The 12,113-nt window shown below is 39.3% G+C and overlaps 1 protein-coding gene across 1 annotated transcript; it reads left to right on the top strand.

Annotated features, from left to right (window-relative positions):
- The first annotated feature begins 7,219 nt into the window (after nt 1-7,219).
- LOC122560584 (parvalbumin beta-like) lies at nt 7,220-11,694 on the top strand. The gene is made up of 5 exons (XM_043711362.2): nt 7,220-7,309; nt 7,850-7,914; nt 8,349-8,478; nt 10,112-10,221; nt 11,401-11,694. Exons 2-5 carry the CDS (start codon nt 7,851-7,853, stop codon nt 11,424-11,426), a joined length of 330 nt encoding a protein of 109 aa, XP_043567297.1. The 5' UTR covers nt 7,220-7,309; nt 7,850; the 3' UTR covers nt 11,427-11,694.
- Nucleotides 11,695-12,113: the final 419 nt, after the last annotated feature.

Genomic DNA, 12,113 nt, shown 5'->3' with positions numbered 1-12,113 from the left:
ATATCCAGGCTTGGCTTGACAATTGGCAAGTAATATTTGCTAGGAGAAAGGGAGAACTGCAGATGTTGGAGATCAGAGTCAAAAAGTGTGGTGCTGGAAAAGCACAGCGGGTCAGGCAGCATCCAAGGAGCAGGAAAGTCATGTTTTGAGCATAAACTCTTTTACACCACACAAATGCCCAAGCAATGACCATTTCCAGTCACTACCTCTTGACATTCAATGGTGTCACCATCACTGAATCCCCCTCTATCCGTATCCTTGGAGTTACCATTGACCAGAAACTCAACTGGACTCGCCACATTAACACAGTGCCTACAAGAACAAGTCATGCGCGAGGAATAATGCAGCAAATAACTCACCTCAAAACCTGTCCAGCATCTAAAAGGTGCAAGTGAGAGATGTGATAGATTACACCCCACTTTCCTGGATTGGTGCAGCTTCAACAACACTCAAGAAATTTGACACCATCCAGGTCAAATTAGCCCATTTCATTGGCACTGGATCCACATTGCTCATAGAAGCCCTACAGTGCAGAAAGAAGCTGTTTGACCCATCGAGTCTGCAGCAACCTTCCAAAGGGCATCTCACCCAGACCTTACTCAATACACCATCCCCATCACTGTAGGAGGAATTAACTATCATCAATTCACCTAACCAGCACCTTTTCTCTGGAGGAAATGCATGCAGACACAGGGAGAACATGCAAACCCTGCGCAGACACTCACCCAAGACTGTAATCGAACCTGGGTCCCTGGCGCTGTGAGGCAACAGTGTTAAACACTGTATCACTCTGCTGCCCCAGTAGCTCAGTTACAGCAGTGTGTGCTATGTACATGGTGCACTCCAGAAATTAACCAAAGATACTTACACAGCATCTTCCAAACCCATGATCACATTCATTTAGAAGGATAAGGGTAGCAGATACATGGGAACACAACCGCCTGCAATTTCCTTTCCAAGCAACCCACCACTCTGACTTGAAAATGTACCACTGTTTCTTCACTGTCGCTGGGTCAAACTCCTGGACTCCCTTCCCTAACGGCATTATGGGTCAACCCACAGCACATGGACTACAATGGTTCAAGAAAGCCACTCACCACCACCTTCTAAAGGGCAACTCGGGTCGTAATAAATGCTGGCCAGCCAGCAATGCCCACATTTCACAAACTAACTTTTAACAATTCCTTTTATCAATCTTTTCTGCTAATTCATCTAAAAATTCAATTAGATTAATCTAACATGGTATAAGTTTTACAGAATCTGTGCTGGCTGTCCATAATTAGCTTAAATCTCTCCAAATGCCTCTTAATTATTTTTCCTGACTATTGTCTCGAAAACTTTACTTACCACTGATATTAAATTAACCATTTTTAAGGATGGAAGATTTTCCAGATGTGAGGAGGGATAATTTATGGAATTTTCTATCTCAAACGTCTGTGACTGTGTCTGTTGTAGAATATATTCAAAACTGCAATCAATAGATTTTTGGGCAAAAATGAAATAAAAGGATATGGGGTCAGAATGGAAAAATGCAGTTAATGCAAAAGGTTAATCATGATCTTAATGAAAGGTGGAGTAGACTTGAGAGGTCATATTGTTTGTCCCTGTTCCTATTTCTTATATTCTTATGGAGGATTTTGAAACAATATTAAAAGTAACAATCATGCAATATTAGAAAATCTTACTGAACTATCAGTCATTTAATTTAAACTTGCTTGGATATTTACATTGACAAATTGCACTAAAGTTTACTTGCTCCTTTAAAAATAGTAAGCCCAAGATCTGTATCACAGATCAAGAAGGATATTCTGATATTCATCTCTATGTTGGTAGACCTAGAACTCCAATGTTGCTCAATCACTGCATGTCACCAGATAATTGTAGTAATTCTTGGCAACACTGCATTGCCTGAACATTATGCTACAAATCAGCAGCTCAGCTGCATCTGCCAGCTTTCACATTGCCAATATCCTGTTATGTCCCTGCCAATGATGACCACAACTGTCTTGTTGAGAAAGAAAGGTCTCTTATTTCTGGCGCATCACCAGCATTTCTCATTTCTTCTCCATGTTGGGAATGTTGTAAGGATAATAACAGCATGAATTGACTGTCAGTTCATAATGCAGTTCCAATATCAGTCTGCTCCATGGTTTATCTCTTATCAAACCTATTCCAATATCACATGTATCAACTTATTAGTTGCACTAGTACAATTAGTCACTGAATGAGTAAAATTATAGTTATTTAGTTATATTTATGTTACTTACTTTTGTTCTATCGAGGTCAATTCCTGGAATGGTGGGATTACCTTACACTGAAAGACTGAAGCGACTGGGATTGTATACCCTTGAGTTTAGAAGACTGAGAGGGGATCTGATTGAGACGTATAAGATTATGAAAGGATTGGACATTCTGGCAGAAGGAAACATGTTTCCGCTGATGGGTGAGTGCCGAACCAGAGGACACAGCTTAAAAATACGGGGTAGACCATTTAGGACAGAGATGAGGAGAAACTTCTTCACCCAGAGAGTAGTGGCTTTGTGGAATGCTCTGCCCCAGAGGGCAGTGGAGGCCCAGTCTCTGGATTCATTTAAGAAAGAGTTGGATAGAGCTCTCAAAGATAGTGGAATCAAGGGTTATGGAGATAAGGCAGGAACAGGATACTGATTAGGATTGATCAGCCATGATCATGTTGAATGGCGGTGCAGGCTCGAAGGGCTGAATGGCCTACTCCTGCACCTATTGTCTCTTGTCTATTGTCTATTGTATATTATTATGAACTATTAAACTGAGGCCTCATCTTCACTCTCAGATGAAAGTAAAAAATGCCATGATGAATATATATTCCTGACTGAGAATATATATTCATCAACCTCAATAAAATTGATTATCTCTGGATATTTTCTCATTAGTGTACATCTGACATTCCTATGCATAAATTTCATAAATTGATGGACGGGATCTTAATTTAACATTTCACCTAAAAGTCCTCCGAAAAGAAGTAATGGATTTGGGATTTGAATCTATGATGTAGTGAATACTGTTACCATTGAACCACAGTTGACACCACAAATCCATCCCTCCTCATTTCACATTCAACAGCTTTATGGTGGAACTATTGTTAAGAAACGAATGTAGCCATGGTGTGAAGATGCCGGTGTAGGGTGGACAAACTCAGAAGTCACATGACACCAGGTTCTACTCCAACTGGTTTATCTAAAATCACAAACTTTCAGAGCGAAGTTCCTTCATCAAGTGAAATGGAAGGAAGCACACCGGCACAGAATATATAAAGTTAAAAATCACATAGCACCAGGTTATCGTCCAGTAGGTTTATTTGGAAGCACTAGCTTTTGGAACGCTGTTCCTTCATCAGGTGGTTGTGGAGTATAAGATTGTAAGGCACAGAATTTATAGCAGATGTTTACAGTGTGATGTAACTGAAATTATAGATTGAAAAAGACCTGGATTGTTAGTTAAATCTCTCATCTTTTAGAATGAGCATGTCGGTTTTAGTTCTTTCATATGTAAATCACAGAACGTTTTAAAGTTGCATTCTCAAGTGAACTTAACAATTGGTGTCACGTTGGCCCAGATAATACATTTAACATGTGAGGTGCTTTGTGTGCCATTGTCTATACCGAATGTTCAGACTGATTCTAATCTAAAAAATAGATTTACAGAATCTTACATGGATTCATGCAATTTTTGAGCAAAATAAAAAAAAATTCTGCAGGTACAAATTCACCCCACAAACTTATATGTGTATGTTTGTGTGTGTGTGTATGTGGGTGTGTGTGGGGGGGCTGGGGTGCGGGGAGTTCTAGGTGTCTGTGAGAGAGTGTGTGTATATGTGTGAGTGAGAGTGTAAAGGGGTATAAGTCTGTGAGAAGGTACTTGTATGCGTGTGAGTGTGGGATTGAATGTATGAGCATACAAAAGAAAGCTTGTGTATGAGAGAGGGTCTATGAGAGTATATGGGTTTGTAGGAGTGTGTGTGTCTGTAGAAGTCTGTGTGTAGGCGTGTGTGTGTCTGTGTATGTGTGGAGTGCAGTGGGGTCACCTGTAGTGTGACACGAACCCAAGGTCACAGTTGAGGTCATCCCCGTGGATACCAAACTTGGCTATCAGCCTCTGCTCGGTCACTTTGCGTTGTTGCCTGTCCCAAAGTCTGCCTTACAGGATGGTCACACGAAGATCCGAGGTCAAATGTCCTGGATCGCTGAAGTGTTCTTTGACTGGGAGGGAACACTCCTGTCTGTTGATTGTTGTGCGGTGTCCATTCATCCGCTGCTGTAGCCTCTGCTCAGTCTCGCTAGCGTACCATGCCTCAGGGCATCCTTGCCTGCAGCATATGAAATAGACAACGTTGGCTGAGTCACAATAGTATCTGCCGCGTACATGGTGGGAGGTGTTCCCACGTGTAATGGTGGTATCTGTGTTTACACTCTGATACGTCTTGCAGCATCTACCGTGACAAGGTTGTATGGTGTTGTCCTGAAAGCCGATCAGTTTGCTACGAACATTGATCTATTTGAGGTTTGATAGTTATTTACAGGCAAGAAGAGGAAGCATGGGGAGGGTCTTTCAAAGGTCTTTGGGGAACAGTTGCTGTCAGTAACAAGAACACTCTCAAATTTATCTTTATACTTTGTGGATCAAATAATGCAATATGTATTTGTACCAGTAACTAGATAAATGTTTGTCATTTACTGTGTATTTTCCAGTAAAATAAATAATTAAATTAGTAAAAACATCAGAATTCATTTACATAATTGAAATTACACAATTTAGGAATAGGAATATTCCATTCAGGTCCATGATGCTAGTTCCACCATCTAATTGGATAACAGTTAATCATATATTATTTCCACCTACATAAATTTTAATATTTCAGTACTTTTATCTAAAAATATATTAATCTCAGTTTTGAAATCTTCAACTGCCCTAATAAGGATAACTCTACCCAATGAAATACAAGGCTTGTCTATGTAAACTGTTCTCTTAGACCTGGAGATAGTGCAGGAGAGGGTAGAAATAATTGGAGAAATTAAGCAGACTAGGAGTGATATAATTGATAAAGAATAAATGATAAGATTGTAAGTAGCAATAGAGAGAACAGACACAAATGTCACAATTAATTTATAAAATGTTAGTAAACATCTGCACAATATACACTGGACTAATCAGCGTTTCTTTCCCACATGCGCTCATTCATCTGGTGAGCTGAGACAAACTTGCTTTTACACAGTAAGTTTTGGAATGCACTACTTGGAATAGCATTTGAAGCAGATTTGTTGAAAGCAATTTTCAAAAGAGAATTGGATAAAGATGTGAAGGGAAAGAAATTACATGGTTGAAGGGAAAAAAAAGCAGATCAGTGTAATTGAACAACCCTTTCAAAGACGCGGCACAGGCACAATATGTGAAATAACCTCCTTTTGTATTGTTTCACTCTACAAGCTATGTAATCAGCTTTCTCCCTCATTATTCATGCTCACTATTCATTTGAGATGATCTAATTGGAATGATTGAGATTATTTAAGGGGTACAATAGGGAAAATATACTGTGTTTTCACTCAGAATCTGAGTCGCTGTGGCAACATGCATGATGTAGTCTGGAACTGTGAGTACTGATGGTAGGAAATGGTGGTATAATGGTAATGTTACTGGACTAGTAATCCAGAAACTTAGACTATTGACCTAGGGATGTGGATTTAAATCCCACTGTGGGAGCTAGTCTCAGTAATGGTGACCACAAAGCTCTCGTCAAGTGTCATAAAACCCATCTGATTCAGGGGAGGGAATCTGTTTTCCTTACCAGGTCTGGCTACATGTGACTCCAGATACACAGTGATATAATTTATTTAACTGCCTGTGAAATGGCCTAGTTGGCCACTGTATTCATTGAGAAGCTGAAACTGTGTTGCTGGAAAAGCGCAGCAGGTCAGGCAGCATCCAACAAGCAGGAGAATCGAAGTTTCAGGCATGAGCCCTTCTTCAGGAATGAGCCCTTCTTCATGCCCGAAACGTCGATTCTCCTGTTCCCTGGATGCTGCCTGACCTGCTGCGCTTTTCCAGCAACACATTTTCAGCTCTGATCTCCAGCATCTGCTGTCCTCACTTTCTCCTATTCATTGAGAAGGGCAATTAGAGATGGGAAACAAATGCTAGCCTTGCCAATGATGTCCACATCCTGTGAAAGAATTAAACAAAAATTATCTTCTTTATGTGGCTGACCTGGATTCTCTCTTACCTTACCATTGGCATCTGTTGGAAAGATTTACAGGCTAAACACCTAACCTGTTTAGCCATATTGTGGGTGCACCTTCCTCAGCCATCAAGTCCTGGGGGGACTCAAAACAAAGCTACTCATTCAGAAGCGTGGATGTTATCCATAAAACACCAAGACCTCAAGGGCAGATAAAAAGGATTAATTGGATAGCTCTCACAGAAGGACCTATGGGCCAACTTGCCTCTTTCTGTGCTGTAGTATTCTATGTGATGGGGACAAAGTTACAACGTTTAAAAGACACTTAGATAAATACACGAATAGGATAGGTTTGTAGAGATATGGGCCAGGAGCAGGCAAGTGGGATTATGTTCGGCAATGACTGGCTGGACCATAGGGTCTGTTTTCGAGCTATATGAATCTATGACTCCAATTAAATTGTCATTAAGAGCCATAAAGCAACTCAACTGCTGATTAAGCCAACTCAATCTCACTGATCGCATTTACAAACTAGGATTGGAAGAAAGGACAGGTTCTATAATGCGTGGAGAAGATGGGCCGAATGACCTCCCGCTGAGCTGTAAATCCCCATGTTTGGGTAACATAATGGTGAATGGTGTACCAACTTCTGTACTGCTGGGAATTTCCAATTTGTCGCCCCCCCCCCAAAAAAAAACGTTTCTTTCTAATGCATGTACCATTTGTGCCCATCAAGATTTGTTTACCCGTTTGCAATAACAGTATTTAATTTCTTGCAACAACTGCGAAAATACAGAGACCCCCGCCCCGCTAGTGTTTCAGGAATAATCACTAGAGTTGTGATGTTATTGATCATTATTAAATATAAATTCTGTTCAGATAAAAATAGGTTTAAGAAAGTGATTAGCTGGTAAGTTCATTTGACACTGATCCCTGCTCCGTGTTCAAGGAGCTGTGATGACGATGAAATTTCAATTCTGCAAACGTCTTGCAAATTGAAGGGTATATAAAGAACAGCTTAGATTCGAGCTGGTCACTGCATTTGCTCTCTTCACCTCCTGATTCGCCTTTGGAAAGGATAGAAGATCCACCGAACAGGTGAGTTGTACCAGACTCCTCTCAATCTTCCTTCAGGTCTCTTCAAGGCGAAATCAAAACATGCAACAACTAAGGAACCAGCCGCTGCTAGAAGAGGGGGGAGAAATCGTTGTTTGGGTCTTCGTAGTTTCTTCAGCTGATCTTCTCGCTGCCTTGGAATGCCAGAACGAATTTAACGCTGGACACTTGGGGGTAGGGAAGCCGTGCAAATCGGTGCATATCAGTGGAACTTTTAAAAGTTGACCATCCATCCTCCTGGGTGGTGCGAGACCGTTCTTCGATCTCCTCTTCACTGAAAGGAAAGTACTGCTCACCCTGCCCAAGAAAACTGGAACAGAGAAGACGGCTTGGAGCAAGAATCCGCTCGGCAGGTGGAGATACGGTGCTGCCAAATCCCACTCATATAAAAACATAACCGGACACTTAATAAGAAGGTGTAGACAGGAATCTTTTATTAAGTAGAGAGCATGTTGTTGTGCTCAAAGGGGATGCACAAGCGAAAGCAATGAGTGACTGATTCTTTTCATTGTTATTTTCCAGTATGGCTTCGATGACCTCAGTATTGGAAGCTAAAGACATCGAGAAGGCCGTATCTGAATGTGCCGGTGAAGTATTTCATTTTTCCTATGCTTAGCTGGACACTAGGAAATGGTTCTAGTTCCTCGTCAGTTATGTTGTATCAAAGAAAAGATTTTAAAATCTCTCAATAACATGAGCAAGAATATTTTCGTGGGGGTGGATCCCTTATTCTGAAGTGGTCTCCATGTTAAAAAAAGTTGATTTCATCCTTTAGAAATCTGTAGTTGAAATATGTTAAAGTCTAAACAAGTTCATAGGAAATATGCCATCTTAAAACATTAACAGTTAACTAAGAAGAGCTAAACCTGGAATTTAAAAATGCCTTTCTGAAATTGTGGGGCTAATGTGATGGGGAAATTGGTTCCATCGCAAAGAGGGGTTCAGGGGTTAATTGGTGGAAGAGGTTCTTCGGTCATAACTTTCTCTTACAACTTTTTCCTCTCTCCCTCTCTCCCAATAGCCGCTACATTCAATCATAAGACATTCTTTGTAACTAGCGGCTTGACGAAGAAGTCGGATGATGACCTTGCTAAAGTGTTTGACATCCTTGACCAGGATCGTAGTGGGTTCATTGAAGTGGAAGAGCTGAAGTAGGAATCCATTTTATTTTGCTATACAGTGTCTATTGATAGATTGCATATTGAATACTCATTGCTGATCTCATCATATCTGTTTATCTGATATATCACACATACGCGCTCACAAACACACTTGAACGTCTTGGAACACACATGCAGATAGTTGAGATTCATTATCTATGCATTTATGGCCTTGATTTTGCGTGGATGAATTACACCACATACTTTACTTCTTTATTCTTCGTATCCATTTCGTTTTGAAGTGGAGATGCCCTCATCACAATTTTTTTCTCACCTGAAGTTATTTGCTAAAAGTAAGGCAAAGTGATAATAGGAAGCAAACATAGGAACTGGAGGAGGTTGTTTAATTTCTTGAACCTGATCTGCCATTCATTGAGATTCTAGTATGACCTGTGACCTAATGCATAATTGACTATTCCTTAAACATCCTTAATATCTTCAGATGATTAACTAAAATCAATGTCAGATGTTAAATTAACAAATCATTGAATCAGCATCAGTTGTTGTTTGCAGAATGAAGTTCCAAACTTCTGCCAAACCTTTTGTATGTGGAAATGTTTCCATCCCCACTCTTGAGAAGTCTGCCATTAAGTTTTAAGCAATACCATTTACTCCTGGACTCCACAATTAGCAAAATAGTTTCTCACTCTCCCTATCACGTTTGTTCCCTTTAATATATTGAAAGCTTGAAAGCTTCAATCAAACCAGGGATACAAAGCCTTAGAAGAATAAGATTACACTTTGTTTCTTTCAGTATAGTTGCTGCCAGACCTGCAGAGTTTTTCCACCACTTTTTTTATTTTTGTGTCATGTATAATTTAGTTTGTGTAATCCCTAAACGTGGAGAAATAGTTGGTCACAAATAGTTGGTTTTTATTCATAACTATTCCTGGAAAGATAAACAGGAGATGAAATTCACATGAGCCTTTGTTACTGCATTCTTGCTGCAAGGTAGTTGGAGGCCGTGCAGCATGTTACCACTGTTGGGTGCACCAGGTTTATGCTGGGACAATGTAGAATTACTGTGTCTGCCTATACTCTTGCAGAGGTCTAATGAAACTGATAAATGTTGGTAAAATGTGAGCTGTAATAGAGACTGAGAACTTATTTCAATGTATTTTTTTTAATTGCTTCACTCTAATTTTGGGTCAATCACAGAATAATTGCTATTAAAATATCCAAAGGTAAATTATAATACTACTGGGGACATTCCCTTGATGATTGGTTGTATTTTTGTTTGGAATTATTTGAAGCATTGCTTGTGACAAATGACATCTGGTGTATCTTGGTATTTCTCTCCATCACTGGCAGATGCCTTGTGGCATTGCTGACTTGAGGGTGTGTTAATAATAAAATGAGACAGGGAAAGGATTACATTTTCAAGAAGCCTGCACAGTGTAAAGGGCTTCAAACTGATTGTACGTGATAAACGTCTGACTACTTCAAATACTAATTTTGTGTGCTATCCTGTTTATGACATTAATATCATATTTATGGTAAATGTGTAGCAATAAAAATGAATGTACCTTTAAGCTTTAACCTCAGGGTACACCCAATCCATTGCTTTTGATCCATAGTTAACTGGCACATTTAAGTGACTGACTGTTGTTTTTCTTGGTTTTAGACTGTTCCTTCAGAGCTTTTCTAAAAGTGCACGGCAACTGAATGACACTGAGACCAGTGCATTCCTTAGTGCTGGAGACAGTGATCACGATGGCAAGATCGGAGTTGAAGGTGTGTTAAGCCCTCTTACAAATATAGTTTCCTGCAGAATTTTAATAATAAGTAAATGTATGAGTGTAGAGTACTAGATTCCTTGCTATTTTATCTTAGCTGAGATGAATTTTTTTTTGTGTTTTCTATTTTTGTAACCTTTGTGCCCTGAAGTAACAGATTCTTGATTTATGATCAGTTTCTCAATTAATTTATTACATTTAAGCTGTCAGCCATTTATTTCAGTGTTAAGAACAGAAGAACAGTAAAATAGGAGCAGAAGTTGATCATTCATCCCCTCAGACTTGCTCCACTGACCTAAATGATCACGGCTGCTCGTCTACCTCCACTCAATTTCTCATTTCCTAAGGGCCATATACCTTGATTTACTGACAAATCAAAACTCTAGTTGGTCTCTATCCAGAATGTACTCATTTATGGGATATCTATAACCCTCTGGGGTTTCAGTTCAAATGAGCAAGTAAATTCATCCTCATCTTAATCCTAAATGATCAATCCACTGTCCTGACCACATGCTTTGGATGCCCCAGCAAGGGAAATAATCTTTTAATGTCCAACTTGCAAGCTTCATCACAATGCTTCATTGTCAGTGACTTGGAGGTACCAGTATTGGACTGGGGTGGACAAAATTAAAAGTCACACAACACCAGGTTATAGTTCCAACAGGTTTATTTGGAAGCGCTAGCTTTCGGAGCTTTCCCTGATGAAGGAGCGGCGCTCCGAAAGCTTGTGCTTCCAAATAAATCTGTTGGACTGTAACCTGATGGTGTGTGATTTTTATCATTGTCAATGGTTTGCTTGAGTAAGTAGAAAAATGTGAACTTACCAGTAAAGACCTCTAAATAGTGATTGAACATAGGAGCCATGGTTAACATTGTATCTGCCCCCTAATTGAGGGGTACAGATTAAACTGTAATCTCATCGACACACCTTTCCCCCACTCCTCCCTTCTGTTTCCCTGCTCCCACACATACCAGGGATCAAATCTGGGTCAACCCAGCATAACATCAGAAAATGATCATGGAATATATTGAAAAGCTTCAATTATTGAAAAGCCAATGCTTCAGATTGATCAAATAGTTTGGGACAAATTCAAACTTGGTACTTGTAAAGTTTTCATGAAAGTATAAGACTATTACTCAAACACCTTCATCCTGAAATCCTTTGTTTATGTTCCAGAGTTCAAGTCAATGGTCAAAGCATAAAGGAGCTAAAACAAAAGGCCACTCTCTCATTGCTGAGCAGTTCAGACATCTTTACTATCAACACACATAGCAAATGCATTTTTATTTATACATTTTGATACAGTTGAATGGCATGAATAAATGTCTAAATGTTGTTTCCTTTGTTGGAACTTTTTAACGGAGCATTTTCTGTGCAGTTTAATTGATATTTATTGTTCGATATATTAATTGTGGAAAGAGCCTCAAATCGCTAAATTCACAAAATAATAAAGATCACTATTGAAAATAATTTCTTCAGCTGGTTTACTTGTGTCCCTTGGATGGATTGGAATGTTGTGTCTCTTTTTACTGTTGTGTTTGGGAAGACTTGAAAGCATTATTTCCATTTTAAATAGTCTTATATGAATGAAAGATTAGAAGCACATATTCCTAATGGTTTGAATGAACAGAAGGTTAAAATCAAATTTTAATCACTGTGGTTATTGAAAACAGATAAAACATATTAAGTAAGTGATGAAGACTAACATAGGGATCCGAACAACGCATGTAAAGTTTTTTTTCTCCCTTCTGATTTATTGTTCATTATTTAAGCTTTCATTAGAAGTTGAAATCAAGAAATGAGTGAATAATTTGCTCTTGATAAAATAAAGGTGGGTAGGAACATCACAGTATGAGATTGAAAATTCACCACACCACCTCCCCCCATAA

This window comes from Chiloscyllium plagiosum, unplaced genomic scaffold (genome assembly GCF_037043375.1).
Source record: "Chiloscyllium plagiosum isolate Xiang-an unplaced genomic scaffold, Cpla_swu_hap1 HiC_scaffold_20, whole genome shotgun sequence".
Classification (NCBI taxonomy): Eukaryota; Metazoa; Chordata; class Chondrichthyes; order Orectolobiformes; family Hemiscylliidae; genus Chiloscyllium; species Chiloscyllium plagiosum.
The sequence above is the reverse complement of the archived record's forward strand: the minus strand, read 5'-3'. Positions and strand labels throughout refer to the sequence as shown.